Source organism: Protopterus annectens, chromosome 3.part1 (assembly GCF_019279795.1).
Source record: "Protopterus annectens isolate FY-2018-M chromosome 3.part1, PAN1.0, whole genome shotgun sequence".
NCBI classification, from domain to species: domain Eukaryota; kingdom Metazoa; phylum Chordata; order Ceratodontiformes; family Protopteridae; genus Protopterus; species Protopterus annectens.
In genome coordinates this window covers 44222915-44245102 of record NC_056732.1, presented here as the reverse complement: position 1 = coordinate 44245102, position 22188 = coordinate 44222915, and the positions used below count along the sequence as shown (strand labels likewise).

The window sequence follows — 22188 nt, the reverse complement described above, 5'->3', positions numbered from 1 at the left end:
GTCCCTTAAGCATGCCATTAATAAACTCTACAACAGAAGGAAGAAACTGTTGCAGGGAAAAGGTGAAGTCCCAAGACTGGAAAAACTCCCTTATTAGCCTCAACAAAAAGTTGAGATCCCTTATCAAATCCGCTAAAGCCAGCTATGAGGGCGGAATTGCAGCTGACACCAATAACAACCACAAAGCCTTCTGTAGCTGTATCAAAAACCTCCAAGGCAATACCCAGATTTGTTCTGAGTTATTGCACAACGGCACCTTCTATACTGAGCCAACAGATATAGCCAACATACTGGCTGACAGATTCAGTGCCAACTTTACCCCCCCCCCCCCCAAGGGCCTTATCCCATTACCAGAAGAAAACCTGGTACCAGCCATTTCTGCGGCACAGGTAAAAGCTGCATTGTCAAAAAACCAAGAATACAGTGTCCATGGGACCTGATAATATTCCTGGCTGTATCCTACGTGAGCTACAAAATGAACTGACACCACATCTCTGTGCCCTGTTCAATCACAGCATTACCTCAGGCTTTGTCCCTACCAAATGGCACACTGCTGCAGTCATCCCTTTCCACAAAGGAGGAGCAACTACAGACCCTGAGAACTATCGACCCATTAGCCTGACAAGTCTGATATGCAAAGCTATGGAATGTATCATCATGGACCTGCTTAACAAAGATATAGGCAATCTCCAGACTCGTGACCCCACACAGTTTGGTTTTGTGAAGGGTAGATCCTGCCTGCTGAACCTGGTTGACTCTTCATGGCAGTCACCAAGGCTGTGGATGAGGGTAAGGCAGTGCATACAGCCTAGCTCGACCTGGCCACGGCCTTTGATACCATTCCCCACTCAGGAATCATAGAAGAACTCACTAAGCTAGCCATCAACCCCTATATCACTAGGTGGGTTGCAAACTGGCTCACAGATAGAACCCACAGTGTGAAAGTAGCTGACTCCAAGTCAGACTGCCTATCAGTCATGAGTGGAGTCCCACAGGGATCGGTCCTGGGTCCTCTCCTGTTTGATATCTACTTCTCAGAAGTCCAGGCCAACACGAAGGGACTCTGGCTGACGATGTTTGCAGACAATTGCAAGTTGTAAGCCATTATTAACTCCCCAAGTGATGTTGACATCCAACAGAAAGGCGTCACTGAGACCAGCAATTGGTGTCAGAACCATGGCCTTAAGCTCAATGCCAAAAAATGTGTCATCCCCTTTGGGAAAAACCCAGTTCCCTTGAATTACCACATCAGTGGTAGTCCACTGAACACAGAAGGCATTATAAGTGATCTGGGAATGCAGGTTGACAGCAACCTCTCTTTTGACCACCACATTGCTACTGTGATCAGAAAGTCCTTCTGTGTGGCACATCTCATTACTAAGGCTTCTGCATCCAGGAAGAAAGAGGTCATTGTCTCCCTCTACTCTTCCCTCATTAGGCCAAACATCGAGTATAATGCCCAATTTGGCATGTACCTCACTAGACATCTACAACAACTGGAGAGGCTGCAAAAGTATCTCTCAAAGAGGATCCTAGGCCTTAAACACTTGTTCTGTATGGACAGACTCAAAAAATCTCCAACTTTTCTCTGTCTCATACCGCCTACTTAGTGCTTAGTTTCTTACTAGACTAGCTGCCATTGTGGGCTATTTTAAGCCTAGCCAATTATCCCATGTGAGAATCAAACCTTCCACCTTGCATTTGTAAGGTAAACACCTTAAGCATTATGCCAACCTCCCAAGTGATCTCTGCTTGACTTACAAAGCCATGACTGACCCAGCTCTGTTCAAAATGCTACATCTAAAAAAATCCCAATCCCTCCGCACCACAAGCTACAGAGACCTCATCCTCATTACCACAATCAAAAGAACATGCTGGCGGGACAGGTTCATAACCCAGAGACTGCTCATGCTATGGAATAGACTTCCCATACATGTCAAACCGAACACCTCAATGGCCCTCTTCAAGAGAAATCTTGATGAGTGGATGGAAAGAAGAAAATTCACCCCAGGGATCACTCCGGTGGCTCTACTCGACAGAGGCACTGGACACTAAGGTTGAGTGGCACGATGCCACGGTAATCCTATGGGCTAGGCTTGTAAAGGCTCCAGGGTCATTAGTCTGGTACACACCTATGAACCTATGATGCAGCTACTGCATCCTGTAGGGCTACTATGTCAGGCTCAGTTACGGGGATGTTCTTGGCTGTGTCAGGTTCAGTTATGGGGAGGTACTCTTGGCTGTGTCAGGTTCAGTTATGGGGATGTACTCTTGGCTGTGTCAGGTTCAGTTATGAGGACGTACTCTTGGCTGTGTCAGGTTCAATTTTGAGGATGTGCTCCTGGCTGTATCAGGTTTAGTTATGGGGACGTACTCTTGGCTTCAACTATATGCCTTACTTGATCCAAGCTCCTAGATGCTCCTTTGGACAACCAAAATCTTGCTGTCCATCATGTATATAACATACATACCACGAAAAATTTCTTAATGTGGAAAATGAATGATTCCTGTATAAATAGAATTCATGTTTTTAGATTATTTTTTATGTAAACAGAAGGTTTTGAAAGGAATTAGAAGGTGGAATTTTACTTTAAATGAATTATTAATGAAATATTTAAATGAAGAAGTTCACATTAATATAATTGGTTGTTTTAAACTCGGGGGAATGGTTTTATTTAATTAGTAATTGTATAAATATGAGGAATTAAATGGCTTTTGTCATCTGATGAAGTCGAACTTTTTTGACGAAAATGCATCTATATGGTTTAAGACGTTTATGGTGGTGATGTTTTGTGACTAGCGTTTGGGCTCAATAAAGGATTGAACTATTTGTTTTACACTCCTGATTCATTTTTCCAGACACCGTTTTGGTTATTGGACGTACTCTTGGCTATGTCAGGTTCAGTTATGAGGATGTACTCTTGGCTGTGTCAGGTTCAGTTATGGGGATATACTCTTGCCTGTGTCAGGTTCAGTTACGGGGATGTTCTTGGCTGTGTCAGGTTCAGTTATGGGGAGGTACTCTTGGCTGTGTCAGGTTCAGTTATGGGGATGTACTCTTGGCTGTGTCAGGTTCAGTTATGGGGATGTACTCTTGGCTATGTCAGGTTCAGTTATGGGGATGTACTCTTGGCTGTGTCAGGTTCAGTTATTGGGATGTACTCTTGGCTGTGTCAGGTTCAGTTATTGGGATGTACTCTTGGCTGTGTCAGGTTCAGTTATGGGGATGTACTCTTGGCTGTGTCAGGTTCAGTTATGGGGATGTACTCTTGGCTGTGTCAGGTTCAGTTATGGGGATGTACTCTTGGCTGTGTCAGGTTCAGTTACGGGGATGTTCTTGGCTGTGTCAGGTTCAGTTATGGGGATGTACTCTTGGCTGTGTCAGGTTCAGTTATGGGGATGTACTCTTGGCTGTGTCAGGTTCAGTTATTGGGATGTACTCTTGGCTGTGTCAGGTTCAGTTATGGGGATGTACTCTTGGCTGTGTCAGGTTCAGTTATGGGGATGTACTCTTGGCTGTGTCAGGTTCAGTTATGGGGATGTACTCTTGCCTGTGTCAGGTTCAGTTATGAGGATGTACTTTTGGCTGTGTCAGGTTCAGTTATGGGGATGTACTCTTGGCTGTGTCAGGTTCAGTTACGGGGATGTACTCTTGGCTGTGTCAGGTTCAGTTATGGGGATGTACTCTTGGCTGTGTCAGGTTCAGTTATTGGGATGTACTCTTGGCTGTGTCAGGTTCAGTTATGCGGATGTACTCTTGCCTGTGTCAGGTTCAGTTATGAGGATGTACTCTTGGCTGTGTCAGGTTCAGTTATGGGGATGTACTCTTGGCTGTGTCAGGTTCAGTTACGGGGATGTACTCTTGGCTGTGTCAGGTTCAGTTATGGGGATGTACTCTTGGCTGTGTCAGGTTCAGTTATTGGGATGTACTCTTGGCTGTGTCAGGTTCAGTTATGGGGATGTACTCTTGCCTGTGTCAGGTTCAGTTACGGGGATGTACTCTTGGCTGTGTCAGGTTCAGTTATGGGGATGTACTCTTGGCTGTGTCAGGTTCAGTTATGGGGATGTACTCTTGGCTGTGTCAGGTTCAGTTATTGGGATGTACTCTTGGCTGTGTCAGGTTCAGTTATTGGGACGTACTCTTGACTTCAACTATATGCCTTACTTGATCCAAGCTCCTAGATGCTCCTTTGGACAACCAAAATCTTGCTGATGCTGAGATGTTTAAGACAAGACAGGCTTAAAATTATGCAGGACCTTAAACAATTTTTTGTTTCTCCTATCCCCATATTTCAGAGAAACTATCCCTCTAAGTCTCTTTTTGTTCATAGGAACCTCGTCAGCCAGCTAAAGGAACGAGGGTTCCTAAGCACATGTTTTCTGATAAACCTACCAAGACTTTTAAGAATCAGAAGCCCCTTTCTCAGGACAAATCTTCCTCCATCTGACATATTTTCTCCTTATCCCATTGGTCAGGTTCCCCTATCTCTCAGGCTTTCCCTGAATGTCCCTGTTAGCAACAGATTACTCCAAACTTTTGGGTACATTTCAATATCTGTCACGTTTATTTTATGTTTTGGAAATTCCGTCCCCCTTTCTCAGCTCTTCCTCAAACTCTTTTAGACCAAGTTTTTCACTCTTCTGTAGTCCAGTCCATTCCAGAATCCCAATGAGGAATGGGATTTTATTCCAGGATGTTTCTGGTTCCCAGAAAAGAGGGACATGGACACCTATCCTAGACCTTTCCTTCCTCAACACCTTTCTAAAGATTCCTTCTTTTCTTCCAGGCTGTGTTTCCCTTCTTTCTTCCCCAGGCATTTCTGGTCTGTCTAAGCATAAGGGACGCCTGTCTTTGTATACCCCATTCACCTTCCCTTCAGGAAGTTTTTACATTTCTCTGTTTATTCCTCTCATTTTCAGTTCTTTGCTTTACCTTTTAGTCTTTCTATGCCCCAGGGGTACTCGTCAAATGTCTGGCCTCTGTGATAGCCTTTTGTGGCTTTGGGGAATCCAGATATACCCCTATCTGGATGACTTGCTTCTTCAGGCTCCCTCCCAGTCTTGACTGCTTCAGGATTTACACTTAACCATACTCCTTCTGCACAGTGTGCAGTTCACATCACTGCACTTTACCATACTCCTCCTGCACAGTGTGCAGTTCACATCACTGCACTTTACCATACTCCTCCTGCACAGTGTGCGGTTCACATCACTGCAGTTTACCATACTCCTTCTGCACAGTGTGCAGTTCACATCACTGCAGTTTACCATACTCCTTTTGCACAGTGTGCGGTTCACATCACTGCGCTTTACCATACTCCTCCTGCACAGTACTCAGTTCACATCACTGCACTTTACCATACTCCTTCTGCACAGTGTGCAGTTGACATCACTGCACTTTACCATACTCCTTCTGCACAGTGTGCAGTTCACATCACTGTGCCTTACCATACTCCTCCTGCACAGTGTGCAGTTCACTTCACTGCACTTTACCATACTCCTTCTGCACAGTGTGCGGTTCACATCACTGCACTTTACCATACTCCTTCTGCACAGTGTGCGGTTCACATCACTGCTCTTTACCATACTCCTCCTGCACAGTGTGCGGTTCACATCACTGCACTTAACCATACTCCTTTTGCACAGTGTGCAGTTCACATCATTGCACTTTACCGTACTCCTTCTGCACAATATGCAGTTCACATCACTGCGCTTTACCGTACTCCTCCTGCACAGTGTGCAGTTCACATCACTGCAGTTTACCATACTCCTTCTGCACAGTTTGTGGTTCACATCACTGTTAAGAAGTCAGTCCTGACTCCTTCTCAAGACAACATGTTTCTGGAGTGCAGAATCCAAACTGTCCCACTGCTAGCCTCTCTTTCATCTCCTAAGGTTCTGTCTCTTAACAACCTACTTCCATTCTTTGCTCCCCATTTTTCTCATTTCTGCAAGAGAGTTTCTCAGACCCTTGGGGTTTGTGGCATCTATCATCCCAATGATTATCTTTTCTAAGCCTCATATGAGAAAGCTTCACTGGTTCATACTCCTTCTGCACAGTGTGCAGTTCACATCACTGCACTTTACTCCTGGGATGACATGCTGGACAAGCCACGCTGCTTCGCAAGGGACGGCATGCACCTGTCACCCCTGGGATTCCGGATATTGGCAAAGGCTCTTGCCACCCCCATAGTGCCTTTTTTAGGCAAGGCTCAAATTCTAAACCTACCACCCTAGAACACAAAAAAGGAAAAAAACTAAGGGTAATGCTGCTCAATGCCAGAAGTCTAAATCTCAAAATGCACGCACTCGAGGCCCTTCTCAGTATGGAGAACATTGATGTCTGTGCTGTGACAGAAACCTGGTTCAAGGCTCCTGAGAGCACCCCAGCACTAACAGGTTTTACCTCATACCATGCGTTCCGGCCCCAAAATCCGGACAATACCAAGAAAAGAGGAGGGGTATCCATATTCATCAAGGACACCCACACCTCAAGACTGGTGGCAACGCACGATGCATCGGAGACCATCCAGGTGCAATTAACCATAGGCAAGACTGCTCTGCAAATTGTAGCATGTTACAGGCCACCCTCACAAACTCAGGAACCTCACATGGCTTTCCTGAAAACACTGGAGGGGATAAATGTATCTCTAAACACCATCATACTAGGTGACTTCAATTACCCTAATATAGACTGGGAACACTACTCAAGCCCAAACACCCTAGCCCAAAAGTTCCTGGAATTCATAAACTCAAATGCCATGGAACAACTAGTCACCATCCCCACAAGAGGAGAAAACATACTTGATCTCATCATCACGAACATGGGAGCACAATGTTCAACACCGGAAGTATACCCCTCACTGGTGAGATCAGATCACAAACTAATCTTGCTGGAGGTCCTCATCCCACCCCCACCTGAAATAAAAAAGACCACAGTAAAAAACTTCTCGAAAACCGACTTCACACTTCTAAAGACTAGTGTGGTCTCCTTTAAGGCCCCCGAGCCGGCGGATAACAGTACTCAAGCCGCTGAATCACTTACAAATGCCTTCTACCAGCACCTGCAGCACTGCATGGATAAGGCAATCCCAAGCAAAACAAAGACTCTTTGTACCAAGGGCAAGCGTCCAGTCTGGTGGACCCCAGCCATAAACAAACTCTACAACAAAAGGAGGAAGCTACTACAAGATAGAGCAAAATCCTTAAAAGGTAAGACACCCTTGATCACTATAAGTAAAAAACTAAGAGCTCTCATAAAATCATCCAAAGCAAATTTTGAGAGAAAAATAGCTAAAGACTCAAAGGACAATCATAAGGCCTTCTTTAGCTATGTTAGAAACCTGGGAGGAAACTCCCAGATATGCTCAGAACTAGTTCAAAATGATGTGAAGATTACTGATCCTACAGACATTGCCAACATACTGGCTGACAGGTTCAGTGCAAACTTGTCCCCAAAAGGAGAGATATCTATACCAAATGGTTGCAGCCCCCCAAACATCTCAAACGCCCAAGTGAGAACTGCTCTCTCCAAAGCAAAACACAGCATCCATGGGACCTGATGGTGTCCCAGGCTGTGTGCTCCACTTAACTCAACGAGGAATTAAACCCACAGCTAGGACAGCTGTTTAGTCATAGTCTCACCTCTGGATACGCACTCCAGGAGTGGCGACTGCGACTGTGGTCCCACTTCACAAAGGCGGTGCCTCCACAGACCCTGGAAATTACCAGCCCATTAGCTTGACAAGCCTTATCTGCAAAGCTATGGAGAGGATCATAATGGATCTCATAAATAAAGACATAGGGAACTTGCAGACTTTGGATCCAACCCAGTTTGGCTTTGTCAAAGGCAGATCATGCCTTTTAAACTTGGTTGACTTCTTCGAAACAGTCACCAAAGCCATTGATGAGGGAAAGGCAGTCCATACAGCCTACCTCGATCTAGCGAAGGCCTTCGATACAATACCCCACTCGGGTATCATTGAAAAACTCATCAGCTTAAATGTTAACCCATACATCACAAGATGGGTTGCAAACTGGCTGAGTGACAGAACCCACAGGGTCAGAGTTGCTGGCGCCATGTCAGACTCAAAGCCTGTCACAAGTGGTGTCCCACAGGGCTCAGTCCTGGGCCCACTCTTGTTTGGCATCTACTTTTCCTAAGTACAAGCAAACACAGGAGGGTTATGGCTGACAAAGTTTGCAGATGACTGCAAACTGGGCGCCGTAGTCGAAAACACATCTGACACAGATATCCTTCAGAAGGGTCTCACAGAAATGGATGACTGGTGCCAGAGCCATGGCCTAAAGTTAAATGCCAAAAAATGCATAGTCATACCCTTCGGGAAAAACAAGGTTACCCCTAGCTACAATATAGGTGGTAATCCTCTGAGCACAGAAGAAGTTATCAGGGACCTGGGGACCCAGGTTGACAGTAGCCTGTCATTCGACACCCATGTAGCTAAAGTAGTTAGGAAGACCTTCTACATTGCCCACCTCATCATGAAGGGATTCACATCTAGATCAAGGGAGGTCATAGTCTCCCTATACTCATCACTCATCAGACCAATGATTGAGTACAATGCCCCATTCGGAATGTATCTGACCCGACACTTGCAGCAGCTGGAGAGGCCACAAAAGTTCCTCACCAAAAGGATAAAGGGTCTCAAAAATCTGTCCTATGCTGCCCGACTGAAAGAACTCCAGCTCTATTCAGTCGCTTACCGCTTGCTCAGAGGTGACCTTTGCCTGACATACAAGGCCATGTCAAGCCCAGAGTTGATGAATATGCTTCACCTGAAAAAATCTAGATCCGTCAGAGCCACAAGGGCGGGAGACTTAAACCTCGACACGGCTATAAATAGGACGTGCTGGAGGGATAGATTCATCACCCAAAGACTCCCTATGCTGTGGAACAAAATCCCGGTATATGTGAGGCAGAGCACCTCGCTGGCCTTGTTCAAGAGAAATCTTGACCAATGGATGGGAGATCGCAGATATACTCCAGGGATTACCTCAGTGTCACTGCTAGACAGAGGCACAGCAAAATAAAGGGTATAGTTCCTCATACAAAAGGGGTGGCTTAAGCCATAAAAATATGGGCTAGGCTTATAAATGCCCTCGGGCAGATAGCCTAGTATGAACCTATGAACCTATGGTACTTCAAAGCTGTTTGGCTCCAGCATTGCCACCTTCTGGAGTTTCCAGTTCCTGTGCTTCCCTGTATCAAACTCAAGGTTCATTGGTGGATTTGGCAAATCTCCTTCAATCCAGGCCTGCCTTTGTCAGACTCCTACCCCTACGGAAGAGCTTTTTACAGACTCTTCTAATCAGGAGTGAGGAGCCTCATCCAGTAGTCCGAAGGTTCAGGATCTCTGGCCCCTTCATCAGTGGTCAGACCACATCAACATAAAAGAAATGAGGGTGGTCATTCTTGCTGTACAGGTCCCATTGTCTTTGGACTCCAGTGCCTCTGAAGGTCAGAGAATACCACAGTGATGTGGTACATCAACAATCAGGGGGGCACAAAGTCTTAACTTCTTTGCAGACTAGCGCTTAATATCAAGGACTTTGCTGTCTGCCATCAGGTAACATTTCAGGTGGTCTACATCCATTCAGAACGCAACCTTGTGGCAGACTCTCTGAGCAGATCCAGGACATGACTTCATGAATGGATGCTTCACTTCACAGAGAGGTGTTTCTGGACATCGTACATCTGTGGAGTATTCCTCAAGTAGATCTTTTTGCCTCCTCTCTGAACAAACAACTTCCTTGCTTCCTTGATTTTGTACCAGAGTCCCAAGTCCTCTGACTTGGAAGGTGGATGCCATGTCATTTTCTTGGAAGGGAATGTTCCTGTATACTTACCCTCCTCTTTCTCTGCTTCCCAGAGTCCTGCATAGAATCATAAGGACTCCCCCCAGATTCTTGCTGGTGACTCCCTTTTGAACCAGACAGCACTGGTTCCCCCTTCTCTTTCACTTAGCCAGGACCAGTCATCAGAAGTTACCTAACCAGGTGGATCTTGTCTCAAGACAAGGGGTCTCTCTCTCACTATCACTTGTCCACTTTTCAATTGACACTTTAGCTGATTGGGTTTTGATTTCCTTTAGACAACACTTTTCTGAGTATGTGCTTAGGCTTTGCAGGGAGTCAGGAAACCCAGTACCAGAAAATCCTATATGGCTAAATGAAAAAATTAGTTTGGCGTGTCAGGCATCACCAGTATCCCTTCCCAGTGGGGGGGGGGGGTCCTTTGGTCCTTTCTTACTTCTGTGAACTGCTGTATGCTGGCTTAACATATTCTTCTGTTAAAGCTCACTTTTCAGCAATCACTGCTTGTCTGTCCTTGAAACCTGCCTGTGGCCTCTCATTTTGAGGTCAAACAATTCCTTAAGTGCATCCTTCATATCAGGCCCCCAAGAAAACCTATTCCACCCTCTTGGGACCATAATATTGTCCTTAAAAAGCTACCTCAGGCTCCTTTCGAGCCTGTTTCGTCCTCCTTGCAACATTACACCTGGAAGACTATTTTACTGATTACCCTCACTTCAAAAAGGAGGGTTTATGAACTTCATGCTGTGATAGGGGGTTCTCCTTTTTTTGATTTATTTTATTGGTTGCCCTTACTTCAGAAAGGAGGGTTTATGAACTTCAGGCTGTGATAGGGTGTTCTCCCTTTTTAGTTTATTTTATTGGTTGCCCTTACTTCAGAAAGGAGGGTTTATGAACTTCAGGCTGTGATAGGGGGTTCTCCCTTTTTGATTTATTTTATTGGTTGCCCTTACTTCAGAAAGGAGGGTTTATGAACTTCAGGCTGTGATAGGGGGTTCTCCCTTTTTGATTTATTTTATTGGTTGCCCTTACTTCAGAAAGGGGGGGGTTATGAACTTCAGGCTGTGATAGGGGGTTCTCCCTTTTAGAGTTTTCATAGAGACGGGGTGTCTGTGCATACTAATCCTTCTTTTATGCCCAAGGTGGTCAGTGAGCTGTCCCTCAATCAGTCTATCCAGCTTCCTTCTTTTTTCCTTCTCCACAGTCTGCTAGTGAGAAAGAGCTTCACATTTACATAGACAGCTTAGATATTAATTGGATAAGACAAAGGCTAGCCAATAGTCTGAGCATTTTTGTTTTTTGTTTCTTTTAGTACCAAAACATTGGGTTTGGCAGTTTCTAAGCAAACCATTTCCTCCTAGATTTCGAACGCCTTTTCTTTTTGTTATTCTCTTCGTGGCAGACGCATGTTGGGCACGTGGCAGAGACATTCTTCTATTGTAAGTATATGTAATGTATAAAGGGAATAGTTCTGGTGTGGTAGTAGGAGATTAGGTGTGGTGGTGGTAGTTGCAGGAGGGAGAGTTGGCAAGGTATTTTTTCAGTTCTTTTTTGAAGAGGAGCGAAGATTGGATATGTTGTATGTTAGATGGGTGTTTGTTCCAGGTTTGAGCTATGGAGCATTTATAAGGTATTCGGTAGTACTTGGTCAGTGCTATGGAGAAATCATGCAGGTTTGTAGAAGGATAGGAGGGTGGACAAGTACTCCCCCAAGTGATGAGTACTACAACAGTGATGAGGAAGAACATAGTACATTTGTGTAAGATTAATCTCCCCCAAGTGATGAGTACTACAACAGTGATGAGGCAGTACATAGTACATTTGTGTAAGATCTTGCCATAAAAATAGATGTCATGCTTTTCGCTGTTGCAGTATTCACTCTCTTTTTTTCTGTTGGGAACACTCTGCTGACCAAGAGGTCTTCTCCTTTCTTGCACTATTTCTCTTTCTATTTTCTTCCTGGATGCACATGTTGTTCTTTATCCTGGGTTTGCTCTAGTACTCCTGGGGCACTTCATTGAGTGTGAGTATGTCATCTTTATGCAGTACACCTGCGCGGGGAGCATATATCTGACATAAGGTGCTGAGAGGATGTAAAAACTTCAGGATCTAGGACACATGCTCAACTAGCATATGTCCGAATCACAAAACATCGAACACACATACACAAAAGCGCTTAACATCGAAGAGCGCTTCTGTGTATGTGTAGTTCAAAAAAAAATGTAGATGTTAAGCACTTTCGTGTATGTGTGTTTGATGTTTTGTGATTCGGACATATGCTAGTCGAGCATGTGTCCGGATCCCAAACTTCAATATACCAGTCAGATATTGAGGTATCCTTGGCAGGAGATCCCACATGTAATGAGTATTGCAACACTGATAGGGAAGGATATCTACTGTTATGGCAAGATCTTACACAACTGTACTTTCCTTAACCCCTGTGATGCAAGAAAGAATTTGGTTTATGATACTGATGACCTGAAATAATTTCTGGTTGTGTCGTGCTTTCGACCAAGTCTTTATTTCATTGAAAACAAATGTTATGTCGCCATGATGTTGAGACTAAGTAACTGTATCCCATGGAGGTGCACTTTATAAAGAAAGACACGAAGTTTATACCACGACCAAGGAAAGCTGGAGAAGTGATCCAGAGAGTACAAACTTGATTTCCACATGCATCGGAAAGCATGCAGTTGAAGGTTACTAGTGTTCATTATTCATCTCGCCTCACAAGCCTAGTAGTTTGTGATTAATCATGTAAAAGCTTCTGAGGTACTTTTTGGTTTCGTCCATTTCACCATGTGGACGTGTCCTTTAGGCATGTCCTGCTACAAATAATTCCTCTTTTCATTGCTTTGCTTCCTAGATTCAGCCACATGACAGTTTTCAGCAGAACTTAATTTGTCCATCCCTGAATACAAAAAAAACTTTTACAAAGCCTTATTTTTTGTTCTCAGATTATTTATTTATTTTTTTTTAGCTATCCTTTATTGATTGAGTTTGTTCCACTATGTTTGTAGCCTGTTCAGGGGGAGATCCAAGGTTGTATTTAACTAGGGGAATTTGGCAAGGGCATCAGAGAGCTTCCCCTTCTCTTTTCGATAGATGCCATGGGATCCTTTATATTCGCATGAGCTGCCACCAACTCAAGTAGATGGGGCCTTGGTTTATCATCTCATCTGAAGGACAACACACTCAGGAGTGCAGCAACCCCTTATGCTGCACTGCAATGTCAGTAATTGATATGCCTAGTGTGGGAATAGAACCCACATCCTTTTGCATCAAAGGTGAGTCTGCTACCTTTTTCACCACTGATAACCTAATGGCATTGTTGTTATTTAAAAATAAATTAATGCAAACTGGTCTGTAGAGATTAATGATATATTTTGTGAAATCTGTTTTTGTCTAGCTGCATTTACAATGTGATATTCAGAAATGCAGTTACTGTTACTGGTGACATTCCTTGTAATTAGTTTTGTTTGGCTTTCAGAAAGCAGACACCTGTTGCTGCTGTATTCGCAGGAAGCCCACAACTCATGAGCTTAGTAAAGCTGTGCACTGGATCAACAGTTACCAGTTTACCTCTTTATAATGATGGTGACCTCATAAAAAGAAATGAAAATGTAAGTGCAGTATATTTTATTTGGTTTAACTGGGATTTCATGCGTTGTTTTTGTTTGAACTGGGTTAAATGCCTCTTATTTTTACCATCTTTGAAAACGGACATTCTGAGGCTGTTCAGAAGGAAACATGAGCATTCTGTGAAAGAAAGAACATATTTAAATTACAGTTGTATTTCCATTCTAAAAGTATTCAAGCCAAAATGAAATAACTCAGGAGGGAGATGAATGTTGTACAGCATGTAGTTTGTGGTCTTATTGGAAGGTGGTCAATGTACGACTATACAAGTACAGAAACTTGCTGACAGCTTTGTATTTGTTTGTTAACTAGGACTGACCAACTGAGTTTTTCATTAGACGCCCAAAGAGAAAACCTGCACAAAGCATAACCATTGTAAACTTATAGCAATAAAAATGCAGTTTATCATTGATAATGTTTTAGACTTCTATATGCATATAATCAGTGTTTATTAGTATGTATAAAAGCGTAGAGGCTTAATAATCTGAACATTGAATGTTTTCAGAACACAGGAATATTTTTGACAGAAAAAAAACGATACGAGCAAAAGATGTGCATTCATAAATGAGTGAGAACACAACTAAAAGTATACACACTAGTTCACAAGAAGTGTTAGCCTAATTCGGTAGTATGGGGAAGAAGGGCAAAACAAAATTCACTGTGAAAGAATTTTTAAATTGTACTTCAGATAAACATACAATTCATGATTAGTGTCTAGAATTTGTAAGCATGTGCTGTTTTTGTGAGATTTGATATGAGGAGGCCCCCCCTGCTAATTAAATATGCCAGCTCCAAAATCGCACAGTAATGGGGAAAGGAAAAACTCCTTACCCCACTGCTAGCAGTCTCACTGTAACAGCTGTGTATGCAGATAGCTGAGTTGATATGTAGATCTCACAATCGCATAAAAATAACACATTGAATCAAAAATTGAGATGGCTGATTTTTAGTGTATTCTGCATACATCTACTAGATATGTTCAAATTACTGCAGAATACACGAAAAATCGACCACCTACATTCCGACATGATGAATAAGACTGCGTTTGATATATAGCCCAAGATATCTGAGCACTGATAACATAAGGGAATCGCGTGATGCAGAAGACTAGCATCATATAGAAGTATGTATGAAAATGCATAGATATTTAGGACTGGAGTAAGTTGCAGCTACAGGAAATACTTGGGTACCTGTGGTGGCAAAGGGGTGTTGTTTTAGCAAGATATAAGCAGTGGAAGATAGCGCAGTATATGAGAAAGCTATGTAATTCCAAGTGAGCAATTGCATTTCTACATCTCGTTTAGAAATATATTTTTGCATCTTTTGGAAAATTACTAATTTTGAAAGCTGCCTTTCAAAGAGTGATAGACTGTTCCATAGTTTTGAAACTACCTTAGTGTAGATAGGCTTTTTTTTTATATGTATATCTTTTAAGTCCAAGAAGACACTTAAGCTAAGATGTACATAAAAACACAAGTTTATTCAGGCTTTGCAGACTAAAATATTAACCCAGTTGGCTCTGTGGTTTTAAAATTAAACAAACAGTACCTTCATAATTACTCCAGTCCACATAATCCTTCCAGATAACAAGCTGTCTTGAAACCAAAAAATAAAGTACTGGGCTGCAGGCTTCTCACAGACCCTACTTTCTGCTGTAAATGTTGCTAGTTCCACAAGGTGTAATCCCCAGACTAGCTCATACGAAGCCCTCTTTGACTCCATGTTTACAGGTCGTCCTTTCAGATATTTGTTCAGTGATGACTTAACTAACTTTTGAGTTTAGCCCCCCAGGATACTGTCTTTTGTACTGTGCTGATTGGGAGTTCAGATTTTTTGAGTTGGCTGATTACTCTGAGAATGTCCCCATACTTCATATGTTCTGAGGACATGCCTAAGAACACATACACATTTTCCATAAACATCATGTTACAACTACCCCACCCCAGCACAAAACTAGAGGGATTAGAATCATAACGAGGAGTTGAAGGCTCTGAATAATCCATCAGCATTCATGTTGGTTAGGCCAAGTCTGTGGGTCACAGTAAAATGGACAGGCTGGAAAGGGTAGTGCCCCCTGACACATCTTCTTATTGGCATTATTTTGTCTACTTAACCATTTCAAAGATGCATAGTCTTTTGCTAAAATAAAGTGCCAGCCTAACAAATATTATTTCAAGGCACAATAAACCTACGTATGCTAAACACATTCTTTCAAAACCAGAATATCTCCTTTCTGCATTGGTCAGCTTTATGCTGATATGTAGCACACAGAGCGCTTCTCACCTTGATTGTATTGGGGATGGTATTGCCCCCCCACGTCTACCCCTGATGTGTCAGTAAGTAAGGCAAACCAATAGACACAGGAATTAATAGCACAGGTTAAGAACAAGGTAGCCTTTTGATTTCATTAAATACTCTGTCTGCCTCAAGCAACAATTGCGTCTTGACAGGACTTTCTATCTTTCGAGGTCTATCAAAGGACAAGCAATAGTTGAAAAATTAAGCACATACTTTCTGTAGTATCAAGCTAGTCCAAGGAAAGCCTTTGCTTTTTGTACTAAGGGTAGGCCAGATTTTTGTGTCCTTTGTCTTTTCTAGCTATGGTCTTCTCATCCCTCTTCCTATAAGGTGCTCTTAAGTACTTGTGTTCCACCTTACTCGGTTTAATTTTGTAAACATTTGCACTCCAGCTTGTTTGCCTTGTAGTTAACAGCCAGCACTTTAAGTAAGTGACATTTCCAGTTCCAGTCCTCTGGATGAATGGCTGTCATCCAGGTGTGTCACAGCTTTAGAATTTTATCCGTCAGCGCCTGAAAGGTAGTGTGTGCTCCAGGTGAGACCTGTGGTAGTACTGTGTACTGGAGGTAACCCCCTTCAGGGGTTACAGAAACTGTTTTTTTTCTCTGGCAGAGGGGGTAAATGGTATCTGCCAGTAACATTTTGCCAAGTCTAAAGCTGTCAGATATGTAGCCCTTCTTAAGTTCTGTACCTGGTCATCAGTTATGAGTATATGATAGCCAGTATTATAACCGTAGCATAGCCCACAGGCAAGTGTTTCAGGATTCAAGTAGGGACCTTATTACTGATTCATGCCTTTGCCATTGTGTCCTTCATCTCCCCAAGGATCTTTACTGAATGTCTGGTTTCAGTGTGTGCCTGTGTAAGTGTTTACTGAATGTCTGGTTTCAGTGTGTGCCTATGTAAGTGTTTACTGAATGTCTGGTTTCAGTGTGTGCCTATGTAAGTGTTTACTGAATGTCTGGTTTCAGTGTGTGCCTATGTAAGTGTTTACTGAATGTCTGGTTTCAGTGTGTGCCTATGTAAGTGTTTACTGAATGTCTGGTTTCAGTGTGTGCCTATGTAAGTGTTTACTGAATGTCTGGTTTCAGTGTGTGCCTATGTAAGTGTTTACTGAATGTCTGGTTTCAGTGTGTGCCTATGTAAGTGTTTCAGGATTCAAGTAGGGACCTTATTACTGATTCATGCCTTTGCCATTGTGTCCTTCATCTCCCCAAGGATCTTTACTGAATGTCTGGTTTCAGTGTGTGCCTGTGTAAGTGTTTACTGAATGTCTGGTTTCAGTGTGTGCCTATGTAAGTGTTTACTGAATGTCTGGTTTCAGTGTGTGCCTATATAAGTGTTTACTGAATGTCTGGTTTCAGTGTGTGCCTATGTAAGTGTTTACTGAATGTCTGGTTTCAGTGTGTGCCTATGTAAGTGTTTACTGAATGTCTGGTTTCAGTGTGTGCCTATGTAAGTGTTTACTGAATGTCTGGTTTCAGTGTGTGCCTATGTAAGTGTTTACTGAATGTCTGGTTTCAGTGTGTGCCTATGTAAGTGTTTACTGAATGTCTGGTTTCAGTGTGTGCCTATGTAAGTGTTTACTGAATGTCTGGTTTCAGTGTGTGCCTATGTAAGTGTTTACTGAATGTCTGGTTTCAGTGTGTGCCTATGTAAGTGTTTCAGGATTCAAGTAGGGACCTTATTACTGATTCATGCCTTTGCCATTGTGTCCTTCATCTCCCCAAGGATCTTTACTGAATGTCTGGTTTCAGTGTGTGCCTATGTAAGTGTTTACTGAATGTCTGGTTTCAGTGTGTGCCTATGTAAGTGTTTACTGAATGTCTGGTTTCAGTGTGTGCCTATGTAAGTGTTTACTGAATGTCTGGTTTCAGTGTGTGCCTATGTAAGTGTTTACTGAATGTCTGGTTTCAGTGTGTGCCTATGTAAGTGTTTACTGAATGTCTGGTTTCAGTGTGTGCCTATGTAAGTGTTTACTGAATGTCTGGTTTCAGTGTGTGCCTATGTAAGTGTTTACTGAATGTCTGGTTTCAGTGTGTGCCTATGTAAGTGTTTACTGAATGTCTGGTTTCAGTGTGTGCCTATGTAAGTGTTTACTGAATGTCTGGTTTCAGTGTGTGCCTATGTAAGTGTTTACTGAATGTCTGGTTTCAGTGTGTGCCTATGTAAGTGTTTACTGAATGTCTGGTTTCAGTGTGTGCCTATGTAAGTGTTTACTGAATGTCTGGTTTCAGTGTGTGCCTATGTAAGTGTTTACTGAATGTCTGGTTTCAGTGTGTGCCTATGTAAGTGTTTACTGAATGTCTGGTTTCAGTGTGTGCCTATGTAAGTGTTTACTGAATGTCTGGTTTCAGTGTGTGCCTATGTAAGTGTTTACTGAATGTGTGGTTTCAGTGTGTGCCTATGTAAGTGTTTACTGAATGTCTGGTTTCAGTGTGTGCCTATGTAAGTGTTTACTGAATGTCTGGTTTCAGTGTGTGCCTGTGTAAGTGTTTGAGGATTTATTATGTACATTTAGTTGGACGGTTGCCCTGAATGTCTGGTTTCAGTGTGTGCCTATGTAAGTGTTTACTGAATGTCTGGTTTCAGTGTGTGCCTATGTAAGTGTTTACTGAATGTCTGGTTTCAGTGTGTGCCTATGTAAGTGTTTACTGAATGTCTGGTTTCAGTGTGTGCCTATGTAAGTGTTTACTGAATGTCTGGTTTCAGTGTGTGTCTATGTAAGTGTTTACTGAATGTCTGGTTTCAGTGTGTGCCTATGTAAGTGTTTACTGAATGTCTGGTTTCAGTGTGTGCCTATGTAAGTGTTTACTGAATGTCTGGTTTCAGTGTGTGCCTATGTAAGTGTTTACTGAATGTCTGGTTTCAGTGTGTGCCTATGTAAGTGTTTACTGAATGTCTGGTTTCAGTGTGTGCCTATGTAAGTGTTTACTGAATGTCTGGTTTCAGTGTGTGCCTATGTAAGTGTTTACTGAATGTCTGGTTTCAGTGTGTGCCTATGTAAGTGTTTACTGAATGTCTGGTTTCAGTGTGTGCCTATGTAAGTGTTTCAGGATTCAAGTAGGGACCTTATTACTGATTCATGCCTTTGCCATTGTGTCCTTCATCTCCCCAAGGATCTTTACTGAATGTCTGGTTTCAGTGTGTGCCTATGTAAGTGTTTACTGAATGTCTGGTTTCAGTGTGTGCCTATGTAAGTGTTTACTGAATGTCTGGTTTCAGTGTGTGCCTATGTAAGTGTTTACTGAATGTCTGGTTTCAGTGTGTGCCTATGTAAGTGTTTACTGAATGTCTGGTTTCAGTGTGTGCCTGTGTAAGTGTTTGAGGATTTATTATGTACATTTAGTTGGACGGTTGCCCTGAATGTCTGGTTTCAGTGTGTGCCTATGTAAGTGTTTACTGAATGTCTGGTTTCAGTGTGTGCCTATGTAAGTGTTTACTGAATGTCTGGTTTCAGTGTGTGCCTATGTAAGTGTTTACTGAATGTCTGGTTTCAGTGTGTGCCTATGTAAGTGTTTACTGAATGTCTGGTTTCAGTGTGTGCCTGTGTAAGTGTTTACTGAATGTCTGGTGTCAGTGTGTGCCTATGTAAGTGTTTACTGAATGTCTGGTTTCAGTGTGTGCCTGTGTAAGTGTTTACTGAATGTCTGGTTTCAGTGTGTGCCTATGTAAGTGTTTACTGAATGTCTGGTTTCAGTGTGTGCCTATGTAAGTGTTTACTGAATGTCTGGTTTCAGTGTGTGCCTATGTAAGTGTTTACTGAATGTCTGGTTTCAGTGTGTGCCTATGTAAGTGTTTACTGAATGTCTGGTTTCAGTGTGTGCCTATGTAAGTGTTTACTGAATGTCTGGTTTCAGTGTGTGCCTATGTAAGTGTTTACTGAATGTCTGGTTTCAGTGTGTGCCTATGTAAGTGTTTACTGAATGTCTGGTTTCAGTGTGTGCCTATGTAAGTGTTTACTGAATGTCTGGTTTCAGTGTGTGCCTATGTAAGTGTTTACTGAATGTCTGGTTTCAGTGTGTGCCTATGTAAGTGTTTACTGAATGTCTGGTTTCAGTGTGTGCCTATGTAAGTGTTTACTGAATGTCTGGTTTCAGTGTGTGCCTATGTAAGTGTTTACTGAATGTCTGGTTTCAGTGTGTGCCTATGTAAGTGTTTACTGAATGTCTGGTTTCAGTGTGTGCCTATGTAAGTGTTTACTGAATGTCTGGTTTCAGTGTGTGCCTATGTAAGTGTTTACTGAATGTCTGGTTTCAGTGTGTGCCTATGTAAGTGTTTACTGAATGTCTGGTTTCAGTGTGTGCCTATGTAAGTGTTTACTGAATGTCTGGTTTCAGTGTGTGCCTATGTAAGTGTTTACTGAATGTCTGGTTTCAGTGTGTGCCTATGTAAGTGTTTACTGAATGTCTGGTTTCAGTGTGTGCCTATGTAAGTGTTTACTGAATGTCTGGTTTCAGTGTGTGCCTATGTAAGTGTTTACTGAATGTCTGGTTTCAGTGTGTGCCTATGTAAGTGTTTACTGAATGTCTGGTTTCAGTGTGTGCCTATGTAAGTGTTTACTGAATGTCTGGTTTCAGTGTGTGCCTATGTAAGTGTTTACTGAATGTCTGGTTTCAGTGTGTGCCTATGTAAGTGTTTACTGAATGTCTGGTTTCAGTGTGTGCCTATGTAAGTGTTTACTGAATGTCTGGTTTCAGTGTGTGCCTATGTAAGTGTTTACTGAATGTCTGGTTTCAGTGTGTGCCTATGTAAGTGTTTACTGAATGTCTGGTTTCAGTGTGTGCCTATGTAAGTGTTTACTGAATGTCTGGTTTCAGTGTGTGCCTATGTAAGTGTTTACTGAATGTCTGGTTTCAGTGTGTGCCTATGTAAGTGTTTACTGAATGTCTGGTTTCAGTGTGTGCCTATGTAAGTGTTTACTGAATGTCTGGTTTCAGTGTGTGCCTATGTAAGTGTTTACTGAATGTCTGGTTTCAGTGTGTGCCTATGTAAGTGTTTACTGAATGTCTGGTTTCAGTGTGTGCCTATGTAAGTGTTTACTGAATGTCTGGTTTCAGTGTGTGCCTATGTAAGTGTTTACTGAATGTCTGGTTTCAGTGTGTGCCTATGTAAGTGTTTACTGAATGTCTGGTTTCAGTGTGTGCCTATGTAAGTGTTTACTGAATGTCTGGTTTCAGTGTGTGCCTATGTAAGTGTTTACTGAATGTCTGGTTTCAGTGTGTGCCTATGTAAGTGTTTACTGAATGTCTGGTTTCAGTGTGTGCCTATGTAAGTGTTTACTGAATGTCTGGTTTCAGTGTGTGCCTATGTAAGTGTTTACTGAATGTCTGGTTTCAGTGTGTGCCTATGTAAGTGTTTACTGAATGTCTGGTTTCAGTGTGTGCCTATGTAAGTGTTTACTGAATGTCTGGTTTCAGTGTGTGCCTATGTAAGTGTTTACTGAATGTCTGGTTTCAGTGTGTGCCTATGTAAGTGTTTACTGAATGTCTGGTTTCAGTGTGTGCCTATGTAAGTGTTTACTGAATGTCTGGTTTCAGTGTGTGCCTATGTAAGTGTTTACTGAATGTCTGGTTTCAGTGTGTGCCTATGTAAGTGTTTACTGAATGTCTGGTTTCAGTGTGTGCCTATGTAAGTGTTTACTGAATGTCTGGTTTCAGTGTGTGCCTATGTAAGTGTTTACTGAATGTCTGGTTTCAGTGTGTGCCTATGTAAGTGTTTACTGAATGTCTGGTTTCAGTGTGTGCCTATGTAAGTGTTTACTGAATGTCTGGTTTCAGTGTGTGCCTATGTAAGTGTTTACTGAATGTCTGGTTTCAGTGTGTGCCTATGTAAGTGTTTACTGAATGTCTGGTTTCAGTGTGTGCCTATGTAAGTGTTTACTGAATGTCTGGTTTCAGTGTGTGCCTATGTAAGTGTTTACTGAATGTCTGGTTTCAGTGTGTGCCTATGTAAGTGTTTACTGAATGTCTGGTTTCAGTGTGTGCCTATGTAAGTGTTTACTGAATGTCTGGTTTCAGTGTGTGCCTATGTAAGTGTTTACTGAATGTCTGGTTTCAGTGTGTGCCTATGTAAGTGTTTACTGAATGTCTGGTTTCAGTGTGTGCCTATGTAAGTGTTTACTGAATGTCTGGTTTCAGTGTGTGCCTATGTAAGTGTTTACTGAATGTCTGGTTTCAGTGTGTGCCTATGTAAGTGTTTACTGAATGTCTGGTTTCAGTGTGTGCCTATGTAAGTGTTTACTGAATGTCTGGTTTCAGTGTGTGCCTATGTAAGTGTTTACTGAATGTCTGGTTTCAGTGTGTGCCTATGTAAGTGTTTACTGAATGTCTGGTTTCAGTGTGTGCCTATGTAAGTGTTTACTGAATGTCTGGTTTCAGTGTGTGCCTATGTAAGTGTTTACTGAATGTCTGGTTT

General features: G+C 42.5%; 1 protein-coding gene across 2 annotated transcripts in view; it reads left to right on the top strand.

The window, feature by feature from the left end:
* The window catches only part of DPY19L4 (dpy-19 like 4), a 1421953-nt gene that overhangs the window by 1247980 nt on the left and 151785 nt on the right, over positions 1 to 22188 (top strand). For both annotated transcript variants that reach the window (XM_044066538.1, XM_044066539.1), the window contains exon 17: positions 13325 to 13457. In XM_044066538.1, the coding sequence (XP_043922473.1) occupies positions 13325 to 13457 (133 nt within the window). The remainder of the gene's footprint in view (positions 1 to 13324; positions 13458 to 22188) is intronic.